The following is a 16248-nucleotide window of genomic DNA, read 5'->3' as shown; positions in this document are numbered from 1 at the left end:
GGCCACTTGCAGGTCCGATCTTCGTGAGGCGTGGGTTTGGTGATTTGATCTTGATATTAACCCAGAGAAAGGGGTGGCCTTGGTGTTCCTGAGCCCCATGTGGCTGGAGATTCCCAGTTCACTCAATCAAATATTGATTGACAAGCCTCCATCCATCTAAAAGGTTAAAAGTCAGGACTCCGCTATCCTCTTGGCTTCTGTGATTTGCTGTGAGGCACGAACCTGCGCAAAGGATGGTGGATGGAATAGCTCTCGATATCACCGAGACTGGTGAAATGCACGGCGGCCAGCTCTGGAATGGCAATTCCTACATGGACCAGCCTGATTATGCACCAACATAGAAGGCAACCGCTTCGAGCCCACGAACCATTCTGGTACGGCTTGCTACAGGAGAGACCCATTTCGGATTCCCAACAGCCTGGTTCTAGCTTCAGCTTCACACGATAAGCTTCCCGCCCTGTGCAAGATACCTATGCCTGCTTCTACATGCCAAGGTAAGTACTCCCAAAACCTGCAGATGTCATTGAATGGCATACTAGATCGGCCAGCAGATGATGAGTGCTACACGTACAGTAATAGCAGATGGGATCTATGCACTATATCTCGCTCGACCATCCCTGTGGACCAGGCCAGGGGGCCAAAGCCACATCTTGCTCTAACCCCATTGAGACAGGGCGATTTCTCTCAAATCTTAGGTCAGCAACGAAGATAGCTTCAATGAACCTGCAATATGTGTTCTTCTTGTTGGAATCCTCCAATGCTTGAGTATCTGCCTACCCAAAGAAATGCACGCAACACATCATACAAGATGATGTCCATTGGAAACCAATTGCAGATATGTCTGGCCTGATACAACTGATACTGTCAGTGGACGGGGAATTAATGGATAGCAGAGGCGCATTAAGCAGCTCGTCGGGGAGTGGGGGTCAAGCCGTAAGTGGCTAAGCGCATCGCTGGAACCCCAAAAAGCCAATTGCGACTTTTTTTCTTTGAGCTCCAGCCAGCTTGCTGGGAAGCGTTGAGAAGAGCTCCGGAACAGCAACGCGACGAAAATATCCCGCCGCTTACCCACGCCTGCCACAGGGACCTGACCTTTGGCCTACCACATCGAATTTTACGGTCTCTTGTCAACTGCCAGGCTTCGGAGAGAAAGCTTCACATTGATCCCAATTGCTCAATTGAAGTCCTTCCCTCTTTTTCTTTCCCATCCCCACGGAGCTCCAGCGTTTCAATCGCCTTCTTTTTTTCTCCCCTCCTCTCGATTTCCCTTTCTCGTCTTGTCCGGAACCCACCCCAAAATCTCCATCTCACCATGTTCAGCGCCGTGTTGCGAAGGCGAGCCCTTCAATCGACCTCCTCCCTCAGAGTCGCCGGCTTCTCGCCCCAATTAGCAAGATGGTACGCCTCGTTTCCCCTCACACCGTCATCAAGATGCCCGCTCTGTCACCGACCATGACGTCCGGCGGCATCGGTGCGTGGCAGAAGAAGGCCGGTGACACTATCGCCCCCGGTGATGTCCTGGTCGAGATCGAGACGGACAAGGCCCAGATGGACTTCGAGTTCCAGGAAGACGGTGTGCTGGCCAAGGTCCTCAAGGACGCTGGCGCCAAGGATGTCGCCGTCGGCAGCGTAAGTATTCTGTTCCCTCCCCCGGCCTCTCCGGTTCATCGCAGCCAGGCCAGACCCGAGTTGAGTTCGTGCTGACGGATTTTCCCCAACGTCAGCCCATCGCCGTCCTGGTTGAGGAAGGCACCGACGTCGCCGCTTTCGAGTCCTTCGGCCTCTCCGACGCTGGCGGCGACGCCTCTGCTCCCGCGCCCAAGGAGGAGAAGAAGTCCGAGCCTTCGTCGTCCGAGTCCTCCTCCGCCCCCACACCCGCCCCCGAGCAGTACTCCTCCGAAGGCAGACTCGAGACCGCCCTGGAGCGCGCCGCCAAGAAGCCCAAGCAGGCTGCTGCTGCGGCTGGCGGCGCTCCCGCTTCTGCGTCCCCTGCCGCTGCCTCGTACGAGGACATCCCGCTCACCAACATGCGCAAGACCATTGCCAAGCGCCTGCAAGAGTCCACGCAGAACAACCCTCACTTCTTCGTGACCAGCAAGCTCTCCGTCAGCAAGCTGCTCAAGCTCCGTGAGGCGCTCAACGCCGGCTCCGACGGCAAGTTCAAGATCTCGGTCAACGACTTCCTGATCAAGGCCATTGCTGTTGCCTCCAAGAAGGTCCCCGCTGCCAACTCTTCGTGGCAAGGCGACTTCATTCGCCAGTACAACAGCGTCGATGTCTCGGTCGCTGTCGCTACCCCCAACGGTCTGATCACCCCCATTGTTACCGGTGCCGATGCGCGTGGCCTCGAGTCCATCTCCAACCAGGTCAAATCGCTGGCCAAGAAGGCCCGTGACGGCAAGCTGAAGCCTGAGGAGTACCAGGGAGGCTCCATCTCCATCTCCAACATGGGCATGAACGATGCCGTCGACAACTTCACCGCTGTCATCAACCCCCCTCAGTCTACCATCCTCGCTGTCGGCACCACCCGCAAGGTCGCCGTCCCCGTCGAGACTGCCGAGGGCACCTCCATCCAGTGGGACGACCAGATCACCATCACGGCCAGCTTCGACCACAAGGTCGTTGACGGTGCCGTTGGTGCCGAGTGGGTCAAGGCCCTGAAGCAGGCCATCGAGAACCCTCTGGAGCTGATGCTGTAAGGTGGATCTTGTACAAGTAGAGAAATCGGAATATACATAGGAGGAAAGAGGGCGTTTGAGGCGTACTGGCCTCTTAATTGCTGATAGAAGGTGTATGAAAGAAGTATTGGGACACGTCCATATGTATTTAGCCAGTCTATCATGTGCTTAAAGACCACTACATTGCGCAGTCCTCCATTGGTTGCCCTAAGCGTATGTAGCTTCGAAGGCTGTATTGACATGTGATGGGTTCTGAGCTTTTTGGGGGCAGACAGGGCGAGACTAGAGGCCAGTCCAGCTTGGCTCCATGTATCTAGTCTTTTCAGCCTCGCTGGCCATGACTGCACCTGTGGCGGTCTGCTTAGTTCTCATGGCCACACTTGAATGCGTGGCTTGAACCTCAATACAGTGCTTTAGTCCCTGCTCCATATCGTTTGAGGGCCATATTTGATGTTGCGTGTGCAGTTTCGTTTCTTGGAGGGGCTCAGCTGGAACAATGAGCAAATTAATGACAAGCACGTAGAAGTCCACCCATAACCCGAAGTACGGCGGATTTGGGTGCTGGCCGGGCTGCCAAGCCATGCCGGCTATGAGGCGGAATAGTTGTAAGAGCCTCCCTCTCACTGCCGTGCACAGGCTTCTATTATTGACGCTTCTTTTGGGAGGGGACACCCTTAAATACATGTCTATACTTGCCGGCTCACCGCAAATTACTTACCCACCCTTCCGGCCAGCCCTATGAGAACAAGGAGGTATCTCGGTAAGAGGCACCGAGACGGGATTGAATAGGAACATGAGATCATCCATCTGTGACTAGACTAGCAATGGGTGCCTACATCTATAGGTACTCACACGACGTTTGTCGTTCTTTGTTCTTCTGTTAGCGAACAGTGGGGTTCGACGATAGATTTGGGTGCAGTGAGACGACGGTTTTTTCGGTAAGAAGGTAGGTAACTGGGCGACAGGGATCATAATACATCTGATCTGGTCCGATTGGATATATGATTTTGTAAACCTTTAACCTGCCTACTACATCCATCACTGCACTGGAAGCAAACAAAAACCCTTTTTCAGTACGTTTGGGGAGACACGGGAGAGGCAAAGTCTTCCTTTTTTCGTCTCTCTTGTCTTTGCTTTTTGTTGTTCTGGTTTGGCATATTCCAGGCAATGCTCGCTACTACTGCAGCGTTCGCATATCTGATGGAGGTAGTGGTGGTTGCCTTTCCTTTGGCCCAGGTTTCTGCCTTGCGCTTACTCGATCAATCAACTGAATGAGCACCAACACAATTCACCTCTCACTCACTCACACATATGTAACCTCAAAAAGTACGAGATCCCAGATCCCACATCTTTGTTCAAGAGTACTACGCAGAGCCTCGGCAGCGGAGAAGGCCCCCAGCCAGCCTTGTACACGGTTTCCTTCCAACACGTTCCTTAATTGTTTGCCTATTATCCTTGTAATCTTCTGATTCATCCGTTCGTTTTCTCCCATTGTTTGGTAGTATTAGAACCGCATACATAAGAGGGGGAGAGAGTCACACCAAACATTGGAGAGAGGGTACATACCACCCGCCTCTCACACATCAAACCAATTTGATACATACATACATACATACATACAGACATACCGATATCCCGTCAGCATGGACACCACCACAACCATGATTGGGTCGCACCCTTGCCCCGGCAAGTCCCGCTCGCGCCTGTTCGGCCAATCATCAGCCGACGGCGGCGGCAGTATTATGAGAAGTGTGCTGCTGCGGCACTTCGACGGCGCGCAGGTCGCGACGGCCCTGACGACGGTCGACCTGGCCTTCAACATGTACCACTACGCCTCGGACACGATCCGGGCCGTCTGGACCTGGGTCATCCGCCACTGCGTCGTCACCGTCGAGATCACCTACAGCAGCGAGCTGAAGCAGTCGGTCCTGACCTACGTCGGCGACCGGGTCCTGGCGCGGCGCCGCCCGACCGAGCTGCTGGCGCACGTGACGCAGCGGAAGCCGGGGGACCTGGACTTCGAAAACAGCAGTGACAGTAGTAGTGGTGATGGTCTTAGTAGTAGTGATGGCAGTAGGCCGCGCGCCGTGCGGTTCGTGCCCAAGTTCCGGTCCGTCTGGTTCTTCCACAAGCGCCGGCTGCTCATGGTCAAGAGCAGCAGCGTGACGACGTGCGACGAGCACGTCAACGACTACGCCGACATCCAGGAGGACCTAACAATCGTCTGCCTCGGCGTCTCGCCCGAGCCCATCGCCGACTTCCTCGACACGTGCCGCGCGCTGTACGACCGGAAGCGCGAGACCTACATCACCACATTCGGCAACAGCGGCGGCCACTGGAGCCAGAAGCTGAGCAAGGTGCCGCGCCCCCTTCTCGTCCGTCCACCTCGTCGAGTCCGTCAAGGAGGAGCTGGTCCGCGACATCCGCAGCTATCTGGACGTCCGGACCCAGAGGCGCTATCATGTGCGGAACATCCCCTACCGCCGGGGTTACCTGTTCTATGGACCTCCAGGTATGTGTTTTGCTTGAATCTTGTCACTTTTGTAGGTGTGTCTCTGTGTGAGAAAGCGAGATAACTTTGACTCGGTGGCTGACCCCGTATGCAGGAACCGGAAAGACCACGCTCTCAGAAGCCATTGCCGGGGTTTTCCAACTCAACATCTACGCCATCGACCTATCCAGCGTCATGAGCGACAAGGACTTGGCCAGGCTCTTCCAGACCCTGCCACCACGATGCATCGTGCTGCTCGAGGACATAGACGTCGCCGGCCTGGTCCGCGACAAGGGCACCAAGGTCATCGCCGCCTCCTCCTCTATACTGAGCACCCCTCCCCCACCACCACCGCCACCTCCTCCTCCTCCTTCGTTTCCCGCGTCTTCGGGCGACGCATTTCTGGCCGCCGTCTCCGCCATGTCCCCCGACCAACAAGCGCCGCTCTTCCCGCCCCCGCCGATCTTCAACCAGCCCAGGCCCCGCGCCACAGGGTGCACGCTCTCGGGCGTCCTCCAGGCCCTCGACGGCGTCGGCTCCCAGGAGGGCCGCATCGTCATCATGACGACGAACCGGCCCGAGGACCTGGACGAGGCCCTGATCCGGCCGGGGCGTGCGGACAAGAAGGTGCGGCTCGGGCGCGCGGACCGGGACGTCGCCCGCGACATGTTCATCCGGATGTTCGAGCCCAACATCGCCAGCAGCGGCAGCCATGATGGCGATAGCAACGACGACACTAAGGAAAAAACACTCCTCGAGGCGCCGCCGACCTGCTGCGACCTGTGCCCGAGTCTCGACATGGCCCAGATCCGCGTGCTCGCGGCCGAGTTCGCGCGCCAGGTCCCCGAGGATACGTTCTCGCCCGGCCAGCTGCAGGGGTTCTTCCAGATGCACCTCGAGTGCCCCCGGGGCGCCATCGCGCAGATCGCCGACTGGGTCGAGCAAGAGAAGCGGCCCCAGTTCGAGGAGGAGACGGCCCTGAACATCTGCGTGCGGACTGGCGGCGACAATGGTGGGCTGGAGGCTGACACATGGTACCGGCTCAAGTCCAAGAACACGCTGGAAAAGCTCTTCGACGATCTGGAGCGCCGTGTTGTTGTCCCGGGGGGCTGCTCGGCTCAGAACAAGGTGCGGCTCACGTACAGGGAGGCACGAGTGCACCGCAGTGATACTCCCGAAAGTGTAAGTGGAAATTAAACGCCCCCGGGCTCAAACCCGCCCATGAGTACTATACATGCTAACATGGCACCCGACAGTTGAAACTCAAGGAGAATGACAGGCTTGAGCTGTTTTTGGATCCGGCAAAGAGCAACGGGCATGCCACAGAAGAAGAGATTAGGAATCCCGCCACGAAGGATGCATGACTCTGAGAGGCACCAGCCCGAAGGGAAACTAACCAAGCATTTGTCAGAGACTGTTATTGGGAAACATAATGTTGGAACGTTTTGTGTCTGCCTATCTACTCACAGTTATAAGGGTGTGCAGATACAGAAGGCCATTCATAGTGCCATAGAAGAAGGCCTGCTCTAGGCTTGGTTGGCACTCTCAACCTTTAGGGGGGTATCATCAGTCATCAACTCGCATCCACGACCACTCAGCAGAACACAGAAGGACCCCGCGACGATGGGGTAGCAGGAGTATTGCGCGGAAGCACCTTGTGTTGCGTGCATGAACAATGTTTTATACTCAAGTTGGCAATGGGGGACTCATGGCGTTTTGTGCCGGAAATGCATATTTGGCGTTAGGGTTTTTATACTCATAGTTGTAGGATTTCGCGGACGAAGGATCGCAGCTCCTCCGCCTCCTCAGGGACCGTGCGGTTGGGCAAATCGAGCATAGCAGACCGCAGACGGTCATCGCCATCCAGTGCGTCTTTCATCAGCTTCCGGAGCGTGTCCATCTTGAACGTAGAGTAGGGGGTGATGCGCTGGAGGCTGACGAAGGACTCGAAGAAATCAACGAGGTTCAGGTGCATGAGCAGGTCCTCCTCCTTGTCGACCATGTGCAGCGCCACGAAGTGCAGGAGGCCTTGGTCGTTGCCGCCGCCCAAGGCGTGTGATGATAAGTAGCGTTCGTGGAGGTCCGGGAAATCGGTGCGGCTCACGGCGGCGAGGTTCAGGGCGGCGAGGCGGGGCATGACGCGGAGGAGCCGGCCTTGGGCGAGGGTCAGCTGCTGCTCGCTCAGGCCGCCCTCGGCGCTTTGGTGCGGGCCCCGGCTGCCCAGGGAGAGGAGCAGGCCGTAGATGTCGCGGTCGTGGAAGACGCGCCGCCACATCAAGCCCTGTCCCGGCGGCTTGTTGCGGATGGCGATCTCCATGCCGTTGACGGAGGAGCCACCGCCGTCCGAAGGCGGCGGCCGCGTGTCGCAGTCGGCGTCCAGGAGGTCACCTAAGACCTTGGTGCCCTTCTCGCCGACCTCGACCTGGGGCGCGCTCAGCCAGGTGGTGAGGAAGGCGGCGACGATGCTGTTCATCATGGCAAGGATGGCGGCGTCGGCGGGCGAGCGCGCGGCCTTCTCGAGGATGGCCATGGCGAGCAGGTTGGCCGAGGGCGCCGGGGAGCGCAGGGCCTGGATCAGGGCCTCCTCGGACGCCATGGCCAGGACCTGGGTGAAGCTGACGGGGCCCAGCAGCTTGACGGCCAGCGAGCAGAGCACGGCCGGGTCCTGCTGGTACTGCTTGAGGATCTCGGTGAGCTTGGGCAGCAGGCGCGGGATCAGGGGCGGGGTGTTGGCGTCGCTCAGCTGCAGCTCGACGTCGTCGAAGAGCTTGGCGGTGGGCGGCAGCGACGGGTCTTCGAGGAGGGCGTCCAGGTGGGCGTCCAGCTCGTCCACCCCGGTCACGGGGATGGTGTCTGTGTCCATTTTGACGGCTATCTGGGGCATCTAAGTTGCAGTGATGATGAATAGGAAGGAAGAGAATCAAGTAGCTTATTCGTTTTATCTTGGATTGCTGAGAAAGCAGAAAACACTCGTGAACTTGGACTCAGCAAGCTCGGCTGATTCTTGGGTGGTGACAATCTCTCAGGCAGGCAATCAACTGATGGCGTAAGTCATCAATGTCGCCCACACCAGCTTCATTCACTAACCAACATGCCAGGTACGCTGGAGGGAGGAGCTGTCCCTGATTCTCTGTCCCTACTGTTTGGCGTTCAATGGCGGGGGTGGGGCAGTTCCTGTAGGCTGTAGCTCGCTAATCAACCCCACTAACCAGGCCCCACTAAAAAGTTGTCTGGTCGGATCTTCAACTTTGTGACTGACAGAATCTCAATTACATCCCATTTACGCAATTACTCACATCCTCCATTCTTGCAGTGACCAACCACCCACGCCAATTCTCAACCTACCGCACTTTCTGCCCCCTTGGATCCTGTCACATAAACACGCCATACTGTACATGCACGTGTAGCCCCGATGTCTGGCCGCGGCGGTAGAGGTGGCGGCAGAGGCGGCCGCGGTGGTGGGCGGGGTGGCCGCGGCAATCTGCCCTGGGACTACGATCCCGCCGGCATCCAAGAGCAGCCGAAAGAACGCTACCCAAAAAGCTACAAGCCGCCGCGCGCGAGCAACTTCCCCCTGTCGGCCGCCGAGGCCCGCGCCGTCCGCTACTTCGTCCAGCTGCGCCGCGACTTCCACAACTCGGCCCTCTACACCCACAAGCACCTCGCGCCCGACTCGGCGGGAACGTCCTCGAGCCTGACCGACCCCGTCTGCCGCGCCTACGGCCAGCAGCAGCTCAACGCCCGCTACGGCGTCAAGACCAAGGCCGCCGTCGACCCCTTCCTGAGCGTGCCCATGTACAGCCACAAGTTCGTCCACGACGCCCGCACCCTGCCCGACTTCCGCGGCCGCGAGGTCCACCACGAGCTCTTCCCCGAGGACCTCTGGAACACCATCGACGGCACCGACGACGGCGGCAAGGCCGCCGCCAAGGCGACCAAGCGCGGCCTGAAGCGCAAATCCATGGCGGGCGGCGGCGGCGGTGACTTGGACGAAGACGACGAGGACGATGAGGACGTCGTTGGTCGCCACAGCAAGCGCAGGGGCCCCGAGACGGACGAAGAGCGCCGGCGGCGCATCGAAGAGGCCGCGCAGGGCAAGGACGAGGAGGGCGACATTGCCGAGGAGGACCCAGAGGAGGACGAGGAGGAAATAAGTCAAGAAGACGACGACTTCGAGGAGGACGAGGACGGCGGCGACTACGATGCCGAGCAATACTTTGACGGTGGTGATGATGACTACGGCGACGAAGAGGGGCGGCGGCGAATCCGCCATGGACTTCTAAGCGATACCTTGCATTGGGTTTGGCGTTCTCGGGGCTCGGTTGTATTCTTTCTGTCGGCACTTGCAGTTGGTCGTCACATCGAGGGCCGAGGCTCTCGCGGCCAAGGGGCCACTTCTCAGAACTGTTATATATTCCTGGTAAACTATCTATTGGAATTCTACCGTCTGAAGATAACTTTTGTCGTCTTCCATCACTTACCTTCCTTGTGCATACCATTAGCCTCGACCCCTTTTCAAGATCCGCTTGGCTGATTTGCAAGGATTATCGTCCGTGCTCGTTCGTGACCCACGTGGGGTGTGTGTGTTGAGCTGGAACCTGGATGCAGGCGGTCTATTGCTTCAAATTGTCCAGGATTAACGCTACTTCATCTTCAGCAGCCTCAAGGATGTGTTCAGGGCTATGAGCTGGCTTCCAGCCAATCTCTTGCCCATGCTTGGCGGTAAACGTGCAACTAAGATTGAACGTCAGTCAGTCTATACATTACACTCAAAGCAACAAATGAGATGAGGGTAAACTTACTGGCCGCCCAGGTGTACCGGCACGAGCTCCGCCGGGCAGCCCATGGCCTCGCCCATCTCCTCTAGCGCAGCACGATCCGACATTTCGATCCTGGCGTCGTCCACGATGTTGTCACTGCGTTTCGCGAGCGCCGTGGCCATAGCAGTATAGAGGTCATCCCAGACGACGCTGCCCGAGGCAGCAAGGTAATATCCATTTCTGCCGGACCCGATGCCTTCTCCCTCTCCGCTCTTCAAAATACCGCGCAGAATGTCCAGGTACAGGTTCGTGTTGTCGATGACGTGACAAACTGGCCAAGTCTGGGTTTTTCCTTGTCAGCTTCTTTGCTGGTATATATGGATGTGCGTGCGTGCGTGAGCACGATTGATTGATTGATCGATTGAGAGGAGTAAGCTTTTCTTACCGGTCGCCCTTCATCGGCTCTGTATACACGACGCAGCGCCTTGGCCGCTTTCACAATGGCCACCGTCTGGATGGAGATGACATTGCCAAAGCCCTCGCCCTTGCCATCTATCGGGGGACATCATCAGTCATCAGCCGAATCAGAAAGGGGCAGGATCCCGACACTGTTACAGCATCTGGTAACTGAGAGATTCGGTGCTGTATGGTCGGAAACTTACAGACGATGCAGGGAACGAAGATGTAGCTCTTGACACCGTGAAGCTCGCACTGCTCGATGACCGTGTTGTTCGTATTGACCGGCTATGCATGCATGTAACTCTCTGTCAGTACCCTCAATTCCCGTCGTGTCTTGACCAACCATTTGGGCAGGACTTACGGTCTGCATCACCGCGTGCGGAGCTTGCTGATGTTTTTGGATTTGATACAAGTCCGGGTCATTATCCCGAAGCTCGCGATCATGAGGGGCGCCCGCATGATTTGAGAAGATCTTGGCTCCCGAAGTCTAATCCGAGGGATAGCTCAATATGTAAGCCAATCGCGCGTGGCACGCCATCTGTGGGCTCTGGCAAACTTACGTGTAGGAAGTGCACAATCTGGCCCGTGGCTCTCTTCACTTCGGCCAGGGCCTTGATCATGTGCACCTGCGAGTCCGACTGGAAGGCGTCGATCAGGTGGTAGATGACGGTGATCTGGTGGTCGACCACGCCGCGACGCACGGCGGCCTCGTCGTACGGGTCGAAGGTCAGGGGCTCGGCGCCGCACTGTTGCTTCTTCACGGCTTCGGCCTGCTGCTCGGTCCGGACCAGGGCGTACAGTTTGCCGTAGGGGGGCAGGTCGGCTGCCGCCCACCGGGCGAGGAGGGTGCCGCCTAGGTAGCCGGAGCCGCCGGTGATGAGGATGTTGCGGGGCATGACGGAAGCTAACATGAGGTACTTGGCTGGCTGTTTCGTTGACACGAGCTCTTGGCTGCGCAGGTTGGTATATAAGATTTTATCATGGAGTTCTCCATGCCGTCGCCTATATCAGCACATGTGGGTAATCTGAAGCCCGCTCGTTCTCATTGCTATTTCAAAGCCGGTGTTCTCATTCAACCCGTCGGTGTAACGATGGAGCCGCATCTTGGTGGAGAGCAACCAACGGAGACCCGATGCCACAGTCTGACCAATCAGAATTTACTAGGAACAAAGTCCGCCCTGTCTTAGTCAACAACAGCAGCATAGCAGCATTGCCGGAAATGGCTATTATTATAGTTTGTCGCTGAACTGAGGACGTCGCCTCAGAGACTAGAAATAATGAGTTTTCTTTGCGCTGCTGTATGCCAAATACGATGTGTGTGGGAGAGAGAAACTCATTAGCTGCACATAGCCGAAGCGGCTCCGAAATCGACAACCATCCCGTCTGAACCATTGTCTTGACACCTCGGAGCCGTCAGAAACCCGCGTAAGAGAACATCCTTGTGCATCGAGGACTCTCACTGGCCATATCCGGAATCGAGAATCCCGATTCGGGTAGTCAATGGCTGCACCTTCCGGATCTGGGCTTCCGTTATTTGGGGAAATAGGCAATCAATGCCGTTGGGTCCATACCCTCGGCTCGCGGCTCCGACATCATTATGCTCTGCGAAAGGCCACCACCCCGTAGTCCGGCCATTTATATAGATCTCGAAATAATACAAGATGGTTGAACATCCTCGTATTTATATTACATGCATAGGTTTTTCTCTCTCTACAGAGCGAATCATTGCAGGTCGAACATCCAACGCCACTAAGTCAGGATAAGCAATCGATCATTGGCAGCATGGGGAGCGTCCTCCCGCAAATCGCGGGGCTTCTCGAAAGCACCCGGGGCGTGAAAGTGCAATTTGAGAGTACGCAAAGGCAAAGCAGCCGAACCGATAACTGAGGGCTAACAGCATTTAGATACCGAAGAGCATCCCTTGCGAGCGATCAGGCTCGCATCTGCCAGAATCCGCGACGCGCGCCCGCGAGAGTCCGAAGCTCTGCAACAGGTGCTGGCCATCGCGGCGAACGCACCCAACTATGGCGGCCTGGGTTTGGATGCTGAGACACCAATATCCGAGGCAGATCGCAGCGAGCTCATCTTCCTGGTCTCGGCCTGGTTGGAAGCGCTCAATTCGGCCGACAGGAGCAGGCCAGCGCTGGGACCATCAGCTACCAAGCCGGCGGATCGCCGACCCATGAACATCACCGAGAAGATCTTTGCTCTGCATGACGTCGAGACGAAAGGATGGGTCAAGCCCGGCCAGATGATCCGGGTGCGGGTCGATTGGATCATGGCGAGTGAGTTCAGCTGGCACGTAGGTATAACGAACAAGAACACATGCTAGCCGAGAAGAAGAAAAAAACATGATGCTTACAGATCGCACCCAACAGGGCATGGTGCAAGTATACGACCGCCTAGGCAAGCCCGGCATCTTCCGCAACGACCGGTTCTGGCTCGCGGGCGACCACAGCGTCGAGCCGCGCAACCTGGACACCCCGCTGAGCCGGCAGCTGATAGCCCAGTCCGAGGGCGCCCGGCGGGCCTTCAAGATGACCGAGTACCAGGGCATGAACTACACCATCATGCACACCGAGTTCTTCCGCGAGCGCGCGCAGCCCGGCATGCTCGTCGTCGGCAGCGACAGCCACACCTGCAGCAGCGGCGCCAACGGCTGCCTCGCCGTCGGCCTCGGCGCCGCCGACGTCACCATGGCTCTCGTCACGGGGGAGACCTGGTTCCGCGTCCCCGAGGTCGTCGAGATCCGCTTCGAGGTCGGCCGCCGCGCGGCGTCGGTGGGAAAGACGTTATCCTGTATGTGTTGCAGCAGCTCAAGCGCAACACGGTTGCTGCGGACCGTGTCGTCGAGTACACGGGACCCGGGCTGGACTACTTGAGCCCAGACGCCCGGTTCGCCATTGCGAACATGACAACAGTGAGAACAGCGCGACACATAGGTGATAACAACAATGTTGAAGATGATGCTGACCATCTATCTCGCGGTAACAGGAATTCGGCGGTACCACGGGCATCTTCGCCCCCGACCACCACACCGCCTCATTCATCAACCAGCGCAAGCTCGCGCGACACAAGAACCACAGCTACTACTTCAAGCCCGACCCTGGCTGCCAATACGCCGCGTCCCACGTCATCGACCTAGCCCGGGCCGAGCCCTTCGTCGCGCGGTACCCGAACCCGGACGACGTGGTGCCCGTGGGCGCGATGGCCCGCCAGGTCCTGGACGGGTGCTTCATCGGCGCCTGCACGACGGCCGAGGAGGACATCATCCTGGGCGCGCTCGTGCTCGAGGCCGGGCTGATGAAGGCGGGCAAGACTCCCGTCGCTAAGGGGAAGCGCAAGGTCGTCCCCGGAAGCCGGCCGATCCTCGACCGCCTCCGGACGTCCGGTTTGGCCGACGTCTACGAGTGGGCTGGCTTCGAGATCGGCGTCCCGGGTGCAGCTACTGCGTGGGTGTCAGCGTGGACGTGGCGGCGGAGGGCGAGGTGTGGCTCAGCAGTCAGAACCGGAACTTCAAGAACCGAATGGGCAAAGGTGAGATCTTGGGATCGTGTCATATATTCCAATACCAGTTTTTCGCGACTAATCATTCTTACATATAGGCTCTATCGGCAATTTGGCGTCAGCGGCTACTGTGGCCGCTTCCTCGTTCGAGATGAAAATGACGTCGCCGAACGATCTGGTCGCCATGATCTCCGACGAACAGTGGGAGAGGGTAAAAGGAAAGGGATCCCTCTCCTCGGGTCCCGAGGTAGAGCCGCAATGGGTCGAGCCCCCTGAGCCTACGGCTGCTGCTGACCCGAACTCTGTCCGCAACGCAACCGCGAGTAACACCAAGGATGAAGAAGAAGCGGAGAAAGGCGAAAAGGAAGAAGAAGGAGTTGCTCCGAAGCTGCAAAACATCAAGTCCAAGATCTACCGCCTAGGCGACTTCGTCGACACGGACGCCCTGGCGCCGGCGCAGTTCCTGATGACGGCGGGCGGCGACGCCGGCTTCGGCGCGCACTGCCTCGAGTTCACGCACCCGGACTTCCGGCAAGCGGTGGCCGAGCACGGCGCCCAAGTCGTCGTGGCCGGCCGGGCCTTCGGCTGCGGCTCGTCGCGCATGGAGGCCGTGCAGGCGCTGCGGGGCGCGGGCGTGCGGTGCGTCATCGCGCGCTCCTTCGCCTTCATCTACGCGCGCAACCAGCCGAGCCTGGGGCTGCTGGGCATCACCCTCGATGACCCGGCGTTTTACGAAGCGGTCGATCGTCACGGCGGCGAGGATGTCCAGATCGAGATCGACCTCGTGGCCAATGTGGTCAGACTCGGAGGGGGTGGTGGCGGCGCGAACGACGACAACAGGAAGAAGGAGTTCGCGTTCGAGCTTAGCCAGATGGAGAAGAGACTCACTGAGCTGGGCGGCGTGGCGCCTGCTTTCAATAAGTTCGGCAAACAGATCTTCGATGCCTTGACGAGCGGGAGCCGCGGCGTGCAGAAGGCATTGAAGGAGGCTCACGGGACTGGCAGTTCTTTGGCCTGGTAAAGACAACCTACTACTTCACTTGTTTCACTGCTTATCTGAGGAATTTATACGATACCTAACCCACCGAATGTTTTATGCAAGAATTTTTTGACGTACCTGCTGACCATGTTTTGCCGTGTTGGGGACTCATGGTAACATAGAAGAGGCCACCGAGATGCTGACGCTTTTGTGTTCCTTTACAAACAGCGGGTTCAACACCCCACACGCTCAGCGAGAGCCTTTTCATGTTCGATGACGACTTCTCGGCGCTCGCCCTCGGGCTCGAGTTCCTCCCGGCGCCTACATTCACATCTACCGTAACCTGGTCCCCGCAACACTAGCCCGCCGAGTAACTCCTGGCACCATTGAGACGTTATCGAAACTTCGTGATTATGGCTATTCTTGAGCCATTTCGCCGAGGAGGAGTATGAACAGCTCCTTCGGCCCATCGTATATAGGCGAACCAATACGTATCGCTTTGCGGTCGTACTCATCAAGGCTCAAAGGGACCTGGGTTTCAGAAACCAGAACCTTGATAAGTTGAAGTGTTTCGAGCATACGGGCGCCTGGTCGATGAGGATGAGATGTGCGAGTGCATAGTCCCCGAGAGGTTTGACGGGCTGATAGGAAGGCCCAAAGAGTCAGATAAAGAGTCAGATTACCCACTAAATCCATTGAGCAGAATCCAGGACACTCTGTGTTTATAACAATATTAGAAATTTAGTCGTCTTTTGACATACATGGAGTCTACTCCCTAGCAATAGGTTACTCATGACCGGTGCTAATCTTGGTATTCACTAAGGAAGATTCAACGCCTATGTCAAGACCAACAGGTCTAATATAGAGTTCAAGGTTATCATCCGGTATGGGTGGCCCACGATAAGTCTACTACTGCCTTGGCCCCCTTTGTCAGTCACGTAACATTCAAGTGGGGAATCATATACGACGATCATGTCCTAGTATGTCACTCGGCTAAGGGGTTGGCTTCGTCGTGTGTATATAAAGATGCATTTCGGCATAAATGTCTGACAACAAGCCACGTGCTGTGCCATCTAAAACAATATTAATACAATGCTTGCAAGGAAAGCAACACAGAAAGAGTGAAGGGGGCATTCAATGTGCAAACTCTGCTGTTATGGCCTTGAGGCCTGATCAAACAACTGCAGCGAACAGAACCCCCCACGGCGATGAGGCTCAGCCGACCACAACGATAGCACGAGGCCATATGTGCCACCCGTCGATTCGCATTATTGCCACTAGCTCAAGCCGAAACTGGAATGTACTGGTCAGGAACGGATAGATGTATAGCTTGGGTTGGATAGCGTCCTCACCAATGCTAGCCCGAGGAAATGT

The 16248-nt window shown here is 57.2% G+C and overlaps 6 protein-coding genes across 6 annotated transcripts; 4 read left to right on the top strand and 2 right to left on the bottom strand.

Annotated features, from left to right (window-relative positions):
• Positions 1 to 1320: 1320 nt before the first annotated feature.
• On the top strand, positions 1321 to 2699 carry PG994_013608 (dihydrolipoamide acetyltransferase component pyruvate dehydrogenase complex; the record flags this gene model as incomplete). Its single annotated transcript, XM_066865017.1, has 2 exons — positions 1321 to 1629; positions 1674 to 2699. Coding segments are annotated over 2 exons (1335 nt in total), but the record flags the coding sequence as incomplete, so codon positions are not given.
• Positions 2700 to 4321: 1622 nt separating this feature from the next.
• Positions 4322 to 6366, top strand: PG994_013607 (uncharacterized protein; the record flags this gene model as incomplete). Its single annotated transcript, XM_066865016.1, has 3 exons — positions 4322 to 5035; positions 5085 to 5190; positions 5285 to 6366. The coding sequence occupies 3 exons, from the start codon at positions 4322 to 4324 to the stop codon at positions 6364 to 6366; spliced, it is 1902 nt and encodes a 633-aa protein (XP_066709977.1).
• Positions 6367 to 6925: 559 nt separating this feature from the next.
• PG994_013606 (uncharacterized protein) lies at positions 6926 to 8032 on the bottom strand (the record flags this gene model as incomplete). Its single annotated transcript, XM_066865015.1, has 1 exon — positions 6926 to 8032. The coding sequence occupies one exon, from the start codon at positions 8030 to 8032 to the stop codon at positions 6926 to 6928; it is 1107 nt and encodes a 368-aa protein (XP_066709976.1).
• Positions 8033 to 8581: 549 nt separating this feature from the next.
• On the top strand, positions 8582 to 9593 carry PG994_013605 (DNA-directed RNA polymerase III subunit RPC7; the record flags this gene model as incomplete). The annotated part of the gene is made up of 2 exons (XM_066865014.1): positions 8582 to 9469; positions 9519 to 9593. 2 exons carry the CDS (start codon positions 8582 to 8584, stop codon positions 9591 to 9593), a joined length of 963 nt encoding a protein of 320 aa, XP_066709975.1.
• A 189-nt stretch (positions 9594 to 9782) lies between these two features.
• PG994_013604 (uncharacterized protein) lies at positions 9783 to 11284 on the bottom strand (the record flags this gene model as incomplete). Its single annotated transcript, XM_066865013.1, has 6 exons — positions 9783 to 9903; positions 9972 to 10270; positions 10375 to 10481; positions 10592 to 10673; positions 10750 to 10875; positions 10949 to 11284. The coding sequence occupies 6 exons, from the start codon at positions 11282 to 11284 to the stop codon at positions 9783 to 9785; spliced, it is 1071 nt and encodes a 356-aa protein (XP_066709974.1).
• An 886-nt stretch (positions 11285 to 12170) lies between these two features.
• On the top strand, positions 12171 to 14916 carry PG994_013603 (aconitase family protein; the record flags this gene model as incomplete). The annotated part of the gene is made up of 7 exons (XM_066865012.1): positions 12171 to 12240; positions 12293 to 12673; positions 12753 to 13147; positions 13201 to 13308; positions 13383 to 13840; positions 13891 to 13925; positions 13994 to 14916. 7 exons carry the CDS (start codon positions 12171 to 12173, stop codon positions 14914 to 14916), a joined length of 2370 nt encoding a protein of 789 aa, XP_066709973.1.
• Between the last annotated feature and the right edge of the window lie 1332 nt (positions 14917 to 16248).

This window comes from Apiospora phragmitis, assembly GCF_038363925.1.
Source record: "Apiospora phragmitis strain CBS 135458 chromosome Unknown utg000011l:1.0-3236445.0:1.0-3240683.0, whole genome shotgun sequence".
Lineage (NCBI taxonomy): Eukaryota > Fungi > Ascomycota > Sordariomycetes > Amphisphaeriales > Apiosporaceae > Apiospora > Apiospora phragmitis.
This window is presented reverse-complemented; position numbering and strand designations above follow the sequence as displayed.